General features: G+C 52.9%; 1 protein-coding gene across 4 annotated transcripts in view; it reads left to right on the plus strand.

Annotated features, from left to right (window-relative positions):
* The window catches only part of FRMD6 (FERM domain containing 6), a 54,927-nt gene that overhangs the window by 16,916 nt on the left and 26,549 nt on the right, over positions 1–11,462 (plus strand). For 3 of the 4 annotated variants that reach the window (XM_044436394.1, XM_044436398.1, XM_044436395.1), the window contains exon 2: positions 10,440–10,690. In XM_044436394.1, coding sequence (XP_044292329.1) covers positions 10,592–10,690 — 99 coding nt within the window. In that variant the 5' untranslated portion in view covers positions 10,440–10,591. Of the gene's footprint in view, positions 1–10,439; positions 10,691–11,462 lie in introns of those variants that run through there. The other variant, XM_044436397.1, reaches the window with a different exon arrangement.

Genomic DNA, 11,462 nt, shown 5'->3' on the forward strand with positions numbered 1-11,462 from the left:
CCCTTTCTCATTTACCTGCATCTTTCTTAAATCCTGGTGCCCAGAACTGGACGCAGTACTCCAGGTGAGGTCTGACTAATGAGGAGTAGTGAGGAACTACTCCTTCTCTTGATTCGGAAGTAATACTTCTGTGAATGCTTCCCAAAATAGCATTCACCCTTTCGGCAACTGCATCTTTTTCTCAGTTCTCTTGAGCCACGTGTTCCTTAACTTGTACGGGCGCATTTGCTTTCTTTTTCCTCGGTGGAGGACTTGGCAGCTGACCCTGCCGAGCCTCATTCTGTTGCTTTCAGCCCAGCGTTCAAGTTTATCAAGATCGCCCTGATCGTCATTCTGTCTCCCAGGGTGTTTGCTATTCCACCCAGTTTTGCAGGCTGCTTCAGGCCACCCGCCGCGTCGCAGGAGAGAAACGGCCGGTTTGAAGCTCGGCTGTGTGAACGCACCACTGGGCAGCCTGCAGAATTGCCTTGCTGCTGTGTGGACCACAACTCCCAACGTCCTCAGCCCACATGCCTGGGGCATTCTGGGATCTGCAGGCCTTTTTCTGTCCAGCCATGCACCGTGCTGCACCCTCGATGGCTCCGTTTTACTTCACCAAGCCTGAACTTCGCTTCAGAGTCAAGAAAACGTCTTCGTCAGCACGGCTTGTCCCTGGGGAAGCGCTGTGCCCAACCCAAAATGCCTCTGAATTTCCAAACATGGGTGCTTCAGTTCTCCTCTTTTCGTGACTTCTTCTCAAGCAAAGTGCTCTTAATTCATTAATTCCTAAATGCCTGATTCAGCTTTTTGGTATTAGCTACCTGCCTGGATCTTGTTCAGCACTTTGGATCCACTGATGCTGAATACAAATCCAGGAACGGGTAATTTCAGGACTTGTGGACTGCACGGAATCCCAGCACCTCTGTCTCTGCCATCCTAAAGGTGCCAAGAGCGATAGTAGAAAAGCAAAGCTGCATGTACAGATGGCAGTGGAGAAAATTCTCCTGGGTGTAAAACTACTCCCTGCATCTCGAGAGCTGGCGCAGTGGCACTCTCTGACATGCAAGCTCTCAGAGTTCAGGTGGTTCCGACATGCTGGGGCAAATGTTCCCGGGCTAAGGAATTCTTGCCATTTGTAGCCCAGTATAGGGATGGATGAAGCTGTAAGTTTTCGGTTTTCTCAGTGGAGGGGGATTAGAGCCCCGGGGCTAGAGTGCTGCCTCGGAGCTGGAAAGCTGAACTATCCGATCGATCGCGTTTGTGTGCCACCTCGTAGTCAGGGGCCCCTGTGCTCTTCCAGGTGATTATTCCCCAACTGAATTCCATTCACGTCTTGGAGCGAAAGCCCAGAAGCAAATTAAGCAGGAAAAACGCCCATGGCTTCCAGAACGCATAGGATCGTGCCTTTGAAGAGTTGCACACCAGTAGGAGTCAGTAGGACTGGAACACATGACCCTGTTGCACACAGAAACCAGAAGTGCCAAAAAAGGTGAAAAAACAGCTTTGGGGGAAAACAGGCGATTGAAGGGGGAAGCGCAGTTTGGGGAGCTTGCCATGTGCCTCCGGTGCGGCGGGTGTTGGGGTGCCTGGATAAAATGCTACGGCAATTTGGACCTGGGTTGACGGCAGCCAATGCTTTCAGAGCCTAGATGGCGTTGGGTGTGTTTGTTTTCTAACTCCACTGTGCACATTTTATCCTCACCTATGTTGAGTTTTGGGCTGCCGAAATCTTGGGGCTGGCTGGGAGTAAAAATAACATGCTCATGGTGTAGTTTTGCCCTGTGGCTTCGAACATGCCGAGGCTGCAGTCTGTGAGCCCCTCGGCAGTAAAGTCGAGAGGATGCCCTTCCCGGTCCAGCCGCGCCAGGGCGCCCGTTGGCAGGGAGCTCTGTCACCCAGGCTGCGGAGCTGGGACCGAATCCTGCTCATAACCCAGCCTGGGCAACGCGCTGTCTGTCGTTCGGTTCTTCTGCTAAAGCTGGGACCATGCAGGTTCTGCGTGACCTGCTTCTGGTGCCGGGTGCAGGTTCCTCCTGGGGGGTTGCTTTGCTGCGGGACCCCTGCCTTGCCCGTTTCTTCTTGGTCTGAATGTGCAGCTTGCAAATTCGTTTCTCCTTTGAGCAGAGCAGGTGAGGCCTTGCCTCCCCAGAGGTTGTTGGGCTAACTCCCCGCATCCTCTCTGGCCATTGGCCATGCTCGCTGGGGCTGATGGGAGTTGTAGTCCAGTATGGGAGAGGTTACAGGTTGCCCATCCCTGCTTTAGAACCTTGGTTCTAGACTTTTTAAAAAGAATCATAGAACAGTAGAGCTGGAAGGGGCCATGAAGGCCATCGGGTCCAACCCCTGCTGTTGCAGGACACCAGGTCACACCATCCCACTCAGGTGGCTGCCCAGTTTCTTTTTGGATGCCTCCAGTGTGGGAGAGCCATCACCTCTCCGGGCATCTGGTCCCACTGCCATATTGCTCTGACAGCAAGGAAGCTCTTCCTGATGTCCAGCCTGAATCAGGGTTGTCACAGCTTGAATTGATTACTGCGTGTCCTACACTCTGGTATCAGCGAGAAGAGATCTTGGCCTTCCTCTTTGTGGCAGCCTTTTCGGGTCCCTATAGACGGATATCATGTCCCTCTCAGTCTTGTCTTCTCAAGGCTGAACATGCCCAGTTCTCCCAGTCTCTCCTCACGGGGCAGCGTTTCCAAATCCTGGATCACTTTTGTTGCCCTCCGCTGGACCCTTTCTAATTTACCTGCTTCTTTCTTAAATCTTGGTGCCCTGAACCAGACACGGTCTTCCAGGTGAGGTCTGACTAGTGAGGAGTATAAAGGAACTACTACCTCTCGTGATTTGGAAGTAATACTTCTGTGAATGCTTCCCAAAGTAGCATTTGCCCTTTTGGCGGCTGCATCATATTGTAGCCTCACATTTAGCCTATTGTCCACAAATACTGCGAGACCTTGAAGTTTTTCAGTTCTGTTGAGCCACGTATTCCCCAGAAGGCAAAGGTGAATTTTTGGGGAATTTTTTCCTGCTCAAAGGCCCAACTGCAAAGCCACGCAGGTTTCACTGTGCGTTTGTGAATGGGGCTGAATGGGATGACGGTGGCCATTTAAAGTCTACTCAGGAGAAAGCAGGACTGACTCACTCAGCAGCACTTTTGGGGGTGGGGGGAGGTGAGCCAGGGACCTTGACTCACCTGGCCGCAGAAAGCACACCTCAGTCTTGGGCAACAGGTTAATTCTTTGCAAGGTATTTCAAGGTGAAAGGCTTTAAAATGTGCTCACATCTCCGATCAGTGCGTGGGAATGACAGCAAAAGACAGAGGCTTGCAGGCCGGATGCCGGACCTCTGGAGGTTGCGTCTGCCCACCAGGAATTCCCAGATCCTGTTAAAAAGGGCCAGAGTTGGTCACAAGTGCCACAGTTCTTCCTACGGGGAGGGTCCATCGGCCACCCTGTCCCTCCGTCTCTCCCAAACCCACATGGGGGCTGGCAGCTGAAGCGAGCAAGAGGCCAGGTTGGGAGGGCTACCCAGCGGTGTGGGTCCGCCCCATGGCCTGCTGGAGGGCTGGTTCTTTGCCCGCATTGCTCTCGCAGCCGGGGACCAGGTTGCCAGTGGCTTCTTCTTCAGTTTAGGATGCCCCAAGGGCCAGGCAGCACAGTGGGATCTGGCAGGAATGCCCCGATGGCCAGAAAGCAGGAATCTGGGGAAGGGAAGCTGCTGGCCTCGCAGTTAGCCTAGTGCCGAGGGGAAGAACTTGGCCTCATAGGCCGTTCTGTGTATGGAGGAATCAAAGATTTCTTTGTGGAAATGAGAAGCAGATGGTTGAAAAGAATTTTTCCTGACTCCAGCGCTTTTTCCCTCCCCTCTTGGGCCTGCTTGGCTAGAAACCCATCAGATGACACCGGTTTTGTTGTTCGAGCTGACACCCCTCCATTTAGTGGGGACATTTGAAAACTGGTGGAACTCATTGGCAAGGTTGCGATGTTCTGCGTTCAGACGTGCCTCTGAGCCCCTGCAGAAAGCACGGAGTTGTCCAGAGTCTTTTTGCAGTGGAAGCAACCAGTTTGGTGTCTCCAGCACTTACCTGTTAACTTTCTATGGGCCAAGATAGACTATGAGATACGGTTGCTGCCTCGCAAAAGCCAGGGGCCAGTGCTGCACAGTGTAGTCAGTGTACACAGTGCTTTACTGTGTAGTCATGAGGACTAGTGTCTCTGTTTTGAACAACACAAGCAGTTAAAGGATGCTCACTGGTGGGATGCGCCGGATTCTGCAGTGGAAGCAAGAAGCAGATTCGGCTCAACAAAGCAGCCCCGCCTTGGCTTGCTTATCTATGCTTGATTACTCGTCTCTCTTGAGACATGAGTCATGCACAAGATCAACACACAGCAGACAAGAGATCACAGCATCACGGCACCCCAGACAGCAGCACACAGCCACTTCCTTTGTGGAAGTGAAGGGTGCAGATTAGGGTGGGTGTGCCAGGAAAGTGTCCCCCTTACGCACACACTCTACATGGGACGTGATTCATATATGACAGCCATTCAGGGTCGCAACAGTTTGACAGGTCAGGAAGGGGGAACCTGTGCACCATCAGGCCTAGCAGCTCTCCCCCCACACTTACCACCAATCAGCTCCTGATTAAGTCCTTTCCTCGCTCAGAACTTAAAAGGGTTTCCTTTTCTCTGCGCTTAGCGGAGGAGCCTGGCTGTGCGTTTCATTCGCCATCCAAGGCCATCTTCCAGGTGCCTTTGCTCCTCCTTGGAAGACCGCGAAGGAGGAGAAGGGCCTTCTCGGTGGTGGCCTCCCAGTTATGAAATGATCTCCCCAACCAGGCCTGCTGACACCCGCGTTGCTCTGTTTCCGGTGCCGGGTTAGGACTGGGCTTCTGGCAGCATCTGATGAGATTTTACTCGGGTCCTGATTTTTTTTCTCCTTGCTCGTTTAAAATCGCTTTGAGAAATATCTCTGTGTCTCCCTGTGCTTTTTTCTGTGCTTGTACATTTATGGATCTTAGTATTTTTTGACGTTTTTAATCTTTGTAAACTGCCCACGAGCTTCAGCTACTAAGTGGTACAGCAGTACAGACATGAAGGAAAAGAAAAGCAGAGGGTTTTTCCGCAGTGCATTTCCTGCTGGAAATGTTGGAAACGGGGAGACAGAACCAGGGGCAAAATAGGGGCAAGCATTTACCAGGACTGGATTTCTCAGGGCCATGTGAACGTGCAGTCCCCCGGTTCGTATTTGCCAAGGGAGAAGAGGAGAATCACTCCAACCCCCAGCATGCACAGCAGCCGTAAGCCCCTTTGCCAAGCCAGCCCTGGGTTCGCCCTGAGTCCCTCCGCCCAGGTGGTTGCAGGTCAACTCCGACGTCGCGGGCACCTTTCGCTGCCAGGGGGCACCCCGTCATCTCCTGCCCCCGCCTGCCTCTTTCCGCAGCCGCCTCTTGCCCAAACCGAGGGTGGTCTTAAGCTGATAAGGCGTGACGGGAACTGCAGGTATTTGGCAGGCCGGGCTGACAGCTCTTTCGCCCAGCCTCCTCTCCCTCGGCATCTTTCTCTCGCTGCCCCTTATTTATTTATTTATTTATTTATTTATTTATTATTTAAAACTTTTATGCCTCGTCCACCATCTGGACAGCTCAGGACGACTTGCAATATTTTTATTTTTATTTTATTTATTGAAAGATTTATATGCCGTCCTTTGCCGCAGCCTCAGGATGGTTTATAGAAATATTAGTATAAATAACAATATAATAATACACATCTCAATAAAACAATAAGCAATGCATAGTACTATGAATAATGAAAATAAATCGAATCAAAAACTCAAAAGTGACTGTAAAAGCCATTAAAATACTAGTTTTTAAAATACTGTTTAAATAAAAAGGTTTTAGCCTGCCGCCAAGAAGAATGTAAACTCTGCACCAGGCAAACTGCTCTGGGGAGCCCAATAAAGAGCAATGAAAGCGCAAAACTGCAAAGCATCCAGCGACCAAGAGGCAAGCAGGCCTTCCGAGGGGCTTGCTGCCCCCCCCCGTCGCACGCGGCCTGCTCCTTTGAGCGGGTGAGGGCGGACCCCCGCCCGGGATCTCCTGTGCGCAGAGGCAGCACACTGCCCCGAGCGCGTCCCTTCCACCGCTCGGATTTTGGCTCGTGTCCTTCCCTTTTCTCGGGTCTGGGTTGCCCGCCGCCGGCCATCGCGTGGGTGCCCAGGGGGGTGCCCATTGGTGTCCGGCTCACGTGCAAGAAGGAACGCATCCTGCCAGCCTCTTGTGCAAGCGCACCGTGTGCGACTGCGAGAGCCACTGCCCTGCTGCCACCCGTGGAGAAGCTGTGCCTGCGCATCCCGTGCGGGCAGGTGGCCCCGGCTTCTGCCCCGGCCGCTCCAGCAAAGAGGCCAGGCGCCCGGGGGCGTTTGGGGGCAGGCACGGTGACACTTGCCCTCGTGTGGGACGGAAGCCAAGCCGTCATGATGTAGTGGTGGGGGGAGCGCCGCCCTGGGAAACGCCAAATGGTTGTCCCCCTTGGTGGGGCGAGGCAGGTGGGACCGCCGTCTGGGGGCCCAGCTGGAGGATTTGGCCCTGGGGCGAGAGTCCGCCCAAAGACAGAGTAAATGCTTTGCAGACACGGCCAAGCGGGACGCCTTCAGAGTGTTGGACTGCAGAGAGGGCCGGAGCAGTCCTCTTTGCCTTCAGGGCCACTTCGGGAGAAGAATCGCCTTCTGTCTTTCGGCGCGGCCTTCGTGTGGGATTGATCGGTGCTGCTCTGCCCCCAGTGGGGTGTGCAGACACACGCCTGCAAAATGGGACCTGCTGTCCGCCTCCAGGCCCCCTTTCACACGTGCGCACACGCACTCTTCCAGGGCAGCCGTAATATCTGGGGCGTAGTGCAACGCGAAGCGCCGTGGAGCTGCTCTGGAGGCTCAGATTCGCGGATTGTGATCTCAGCTCATCCGGATTCTCAGAGTGACTCGTTTCGTGCAAGGAAACTGAGTGACAGAAGGACAGACCCAACTTCCAGGCCTGTTCCGAAACCTTGGAAGGGGTTTTGTCTGTCTGCTCCGATTCTTTGCATACTCATAATTTGGTTCTGAGCGACACAGGTAGCATCCGGATCAACTCGGCTATCGATGCTTTAGAAGTGGCCAAGTTTCCATCTCTGATTTTATTTATTTATTATGCATTGATTAGTTTTATATCCCACCTTTTTCTTTTAAAAAAAGCAAGGCGGCTCATACCGTTCTCTTCCTGCTGTCAATCCTATCCCCACAACAACGACCCTGTGAGTTAGGCTGGCCCGGCCCAAAGTCACCCTGTGAGTTCCAGGGATGAGCAGGAACTAGAACCCAGATCACCTGAGTCCCAGGTCCGTGCTCTTAACCACTACTCCACACTGCCAAGATTTGCTCCTCTTCCACTCCCAGGTACCTTCTCCTGCCTTTTTCTGACTCGGGAAAGTATCTCCCCAGCAAGAATTGGATGCGCCAGCTTTGCCAAACTTCCCAGTGGCCGCTTCTGCATTTCCCCAATTTCCAGGCATCTGGCAGCATATGATGAAGCTTTTCAAATGTTACTTTTTAAAAAAATCAGCTCCTGGAAGTATTGTTGATTGTTCTGAACTGTTTCAGACTTCTCTAGATTTTGTAGGTTAAAGGTTTTGGATTATGTTTGATTGTATTGTGAACCGGCCAGAGACCTTTGGCTGTGGGGGGCATAGAAGTTCAATGGGAGTGCAATAAGATGGGGGGGGGAATCCCACAATTCCCAGCATTCCCCAAACCAACATAGGGAATAAGGAAGCTCAATAAACCTGGGGAATGCTGGGAATCCCAGAATGCTTTCTGTCTCAGTGTGCACAGGCTCCTAGAATTCACATTGAGCTGGTGATGAGTTTCGGGTTTTTTCCACTCTTTTAAAAAGGAGTGGTAAGCGCCAAATCAGGAAGTCTCCAGACCGGCTCTTCCCTCCAGTGTGAACTCCTGAGGTAGCCCCTGGCAGGCCATCTGCTCGTCATCGCTGTGTCCCCACTGCAATATGGAGGTTGTTCATAAAGCCCTCAGCTCAGCCGTGCCTTGTGAAGCACTTTGACTGTTGAAAGTGGTATACAAATGTGAAGCATCATTAACCACAGCTGTGCACTGCTGTACTTCGAATTAGCAAATTGGGAATCACCTCAGCTACTTCCTTCCTTTATTCTGTCTGGCTTGTGAGCTTGCCACATGCTGGGCATGACTGAATCCAGCTAGGATCTTGTTAGAATTAGCTCCAAGAATTGCACCTAGCAAGCAAACGCATGCACTTTCGTGTTTTTCCTTCTTTCTTCTTCTCTGCTAGTCCTCAGCTCCACTCTCATGCAGGGCTGCCCAGGAGTACAAAATGTTCCGCTCCTGTGTTTCCTTCCCACAAACACGCACAGAAAAGGATTCCCGTTTTCAGAAATTCACTGTTTCTTCAAATGCCCCCAGGGCAGGGCAGCAAAGTGCAGCTCCCTTTCCGGATCCGGCAGCAATGCCCCAGATGGCCAGAAAACAGGAATCTGGGGGAGGGAAGCTGCTGGCCTCGTATTTTGCTTAGTGCCAAGGGGAAGAACTTGGCCTCGTAGGCCGTTCTGTGTATGAAGGGAATCTGCTCTTCCTAGAAGGAAGCCTTCAAAGTCCAGGGCTGCATTTGCACACTCAGGAAGCAGCTGGCACAATTCTTTCCATGGCAGCTGCAGGGAGGGGGCCCCCAAAAAGGGAGTCCCCCTCCCCAGATGCTAGCAGTATCCGTGGCCTCAGCACGGGTCTCTGGACCATCCTGTCTTCGCTGGGACACTCTCCTGGGGACCATTGGATTGTTTTCTAAGGAAGCCGTGCCCAGGATTCTGGGCAAGGATCCGTACGTAAACCCTTCTCAGTGCCTTCATTTTTTCCTTCCTTAAAGTTTAAATCATTTCTGGGGCTGTCTGACTGTCAGATGTCTCGCGTATTCCAGCAAAACTATTTTTTTTTATTTTATTGTGATTTATATCCTGCCTTTTTCCTACAAAGGGCTCAAGGCAGCTTACATCATTCTCCTCCTCCAACTAAATTTCAGAGGAAGTTTTGGATGCATTTCAATATAATGTGTAAGCCCACCGATTCGTACAGAGGCAAAGGGCTGTGATCCGTGTACAGATTCAGAGCACAGACTGCAAGGTCCTTCAGTACTGCTGAGATGCGTGGCCCCCCTGCTTGGAAAGGGCTTGTGCTGGGGGCGGGCGGTCTCCCCTTTGGAACCAGCTCCTGTTTGGGCTGGCCAGACTGGGGAAGGCTTTGCAGACCTGCTTGGAGACGGGGAAGGAGTTCATTCCGGCAACCGCTTTGCACACGTGTAAGACTTCCTGTGTGCTGTCAGGAAAGATGCCTGCCATAGGAAAACCAGAGATGCAGGTTGCTCTGTAAAGGACCAGTGGTCAAGCACTTGCCAGAAAGCTACTAGGGATAAAGGTGCCCTTATTCACCTCCATGGCGATGCTCAAGGGCGAAGAGATTTTAAAAAGTTGCAGTTGGCTGTGACAAATTCCAGAGGGCTGCACGAAGCAAAAATAAGATTCTCCCGGCACTGGTCAAGGCACGCAGGCTTCCCGTGCCATTGGCTCGCTCTCCTCGCGTGGCATCTGATAAAACGTGCTTTCACTTGCAAAAAGCAATGACTCGAAAGCCCTTATCTCCAAGACTCTTCAGCAGCATTTGCTCAGGGTTCTTCCCCTCCGTTGCTTCCCCTCCCTTTCCTTTGAATCGTTGGCCTTGGTCTCTGTATTAAGTGCGCTAGATAAAGTTTGCGAGATTCACCTCCAAAAGGCTTTTGTTAAGCTACCACTTGCAGGGCAACTCTGAAATCTGTGGGGACCTCTTGCTTTTGGGAGCTCTTGTGCTGCGAAGTGACATCCCCTCGATGCTCCTAAGACACAACCTGGTGTCATCTTAGGAGTACAGTCCCAGAGGTTATGCCAGTTCCGTCCTGCGTCCTGCATGCATTTGGCTTTTAAAGCCGTCCAGGTCAGCGGCTCGCATTACCTTTTGTGGCAGCGAATTCCGTCAGCTCAACCACGCACGGAGCGAAGGACTCGGTTTTGTCTGCCCGGCCGTTCAGCTGCTTTGGTTGATGCCTCCGGGGTCTCCACATGTTCGAAAGCCACGAACGCATCTAGGCCTGTTTCATGTGAGCTGCTGGACTGGTCTGACTGTTAAGACATGCGCATCTCTGGCCAAGGGTGCCCTCTGGCACCAGAGGTTTCGTTTCCTGGCAGGGTTGCACGAGTTTTGAGCCCTTGAACGTTTTGAGCCCTTGAATTTTCTGCAGAGGGGAGGACGGGTGGAAACCTCCTTGGGTGCTTTTTCAAAGCACGCACCGGGGAAGAGGGCACAGCCGTGTCGACAGGTGTGGCCAAGCTCGTGTTCCAGTCCATAAAGTGTTTCCTGCTTCTCTCTCTTTCCAGCCATGGTCCCCGTGGGGAGAGATGCTCGGACGTCCCGCTTGCCGCGCCGTGGGTGATGACGAGGAGGGCCTGGCCGCGGCATGTTCTGACCCCGGGGTTCCCGCACAGGCTTGGAGCGGCACTGAGAAACACACGGGGGGGCCCGGAACACGATGAACAAACTGAACTTCCACAATAACAGAGCCATGCAGGACCGACGCAGCGTCTGCATTTTCCTCCCCAACGACGAGTCCCTCAATATCATCATAAATGTGAGTTTGCTGGTGCAATCCATGTGCGGGTGCAATTTGTGCACCTTCCCCACGAGCATGCATGTGCACATGTGTGCACACACCAGGCTTCACACAAACGGGCTTTTTGCATCCAGTCATAAGGACAGGTTAGGGGACCAGTGGCTGGAGAGCAGCACTTGTGAAAGGGACCTCGGGGTGCTGGTTGACTGCAGGCTGAACATGAGCCAGGCGTGTGATGCGGTGGCCAAGAGGGCGAACGCCACCCTTGGTCGCATAGCCAGAAGTGTGGCTTCTAGATCAAGAGAGGTGTTACTGCCACTCTATGCGACTCTGGTGCGCCCGCAACTGGAGTATTGTGCTCAGTTTTGGGCCCCTCATTACAGAAAGGATATAGCCAGGTTGGAGTCAGTGCAGCGAAGGGCCACAAGGTTGGTGGCCGGTTTGCAGGGGAGGCCGTATGAGGCAAGACTGAGGGAACTGGGTCTCTTCAGCCTGCAGGAGAGGAGACTCTGAGGGGATCTGTTGGTGACATCCAGGTACGTGAGGGGGAGTCACACGGAGGTGGGGAGAGACCTGTTCTCCCCTGCAGAGGAAGGCAGGACGCACTCCAAGGGAGCAAAGCTCAGGGATCCCAGGTTCAATTTGGATGCCAGGAAGCCCTTCCTGACAGTCAGGACCCCAAGGGTGTGGAATAGGCTTCCATGAGAGGTTGTTGAGGCCCCATTGGTGCGGGTGTTCAAGGACAGGCTGGACATGCACGTGGTGGGCATGTTGTGAGCGGAGCCAGCTG

Source organism: Varanus komodoensis, unplaced genomic scaffold (genome assembly GCF_004798865.1).
Source record: "Varanus komodoensis strain SLA01 unplaced genomic scaffold, ASM479886v1 scaffold3, whole genome shotgun sequence".
NCBI lineage: Eukaryota > Metazoa > Chordata > Lepidosauria > Squamata > Varanidae > Varanus > Varanus komodoensis.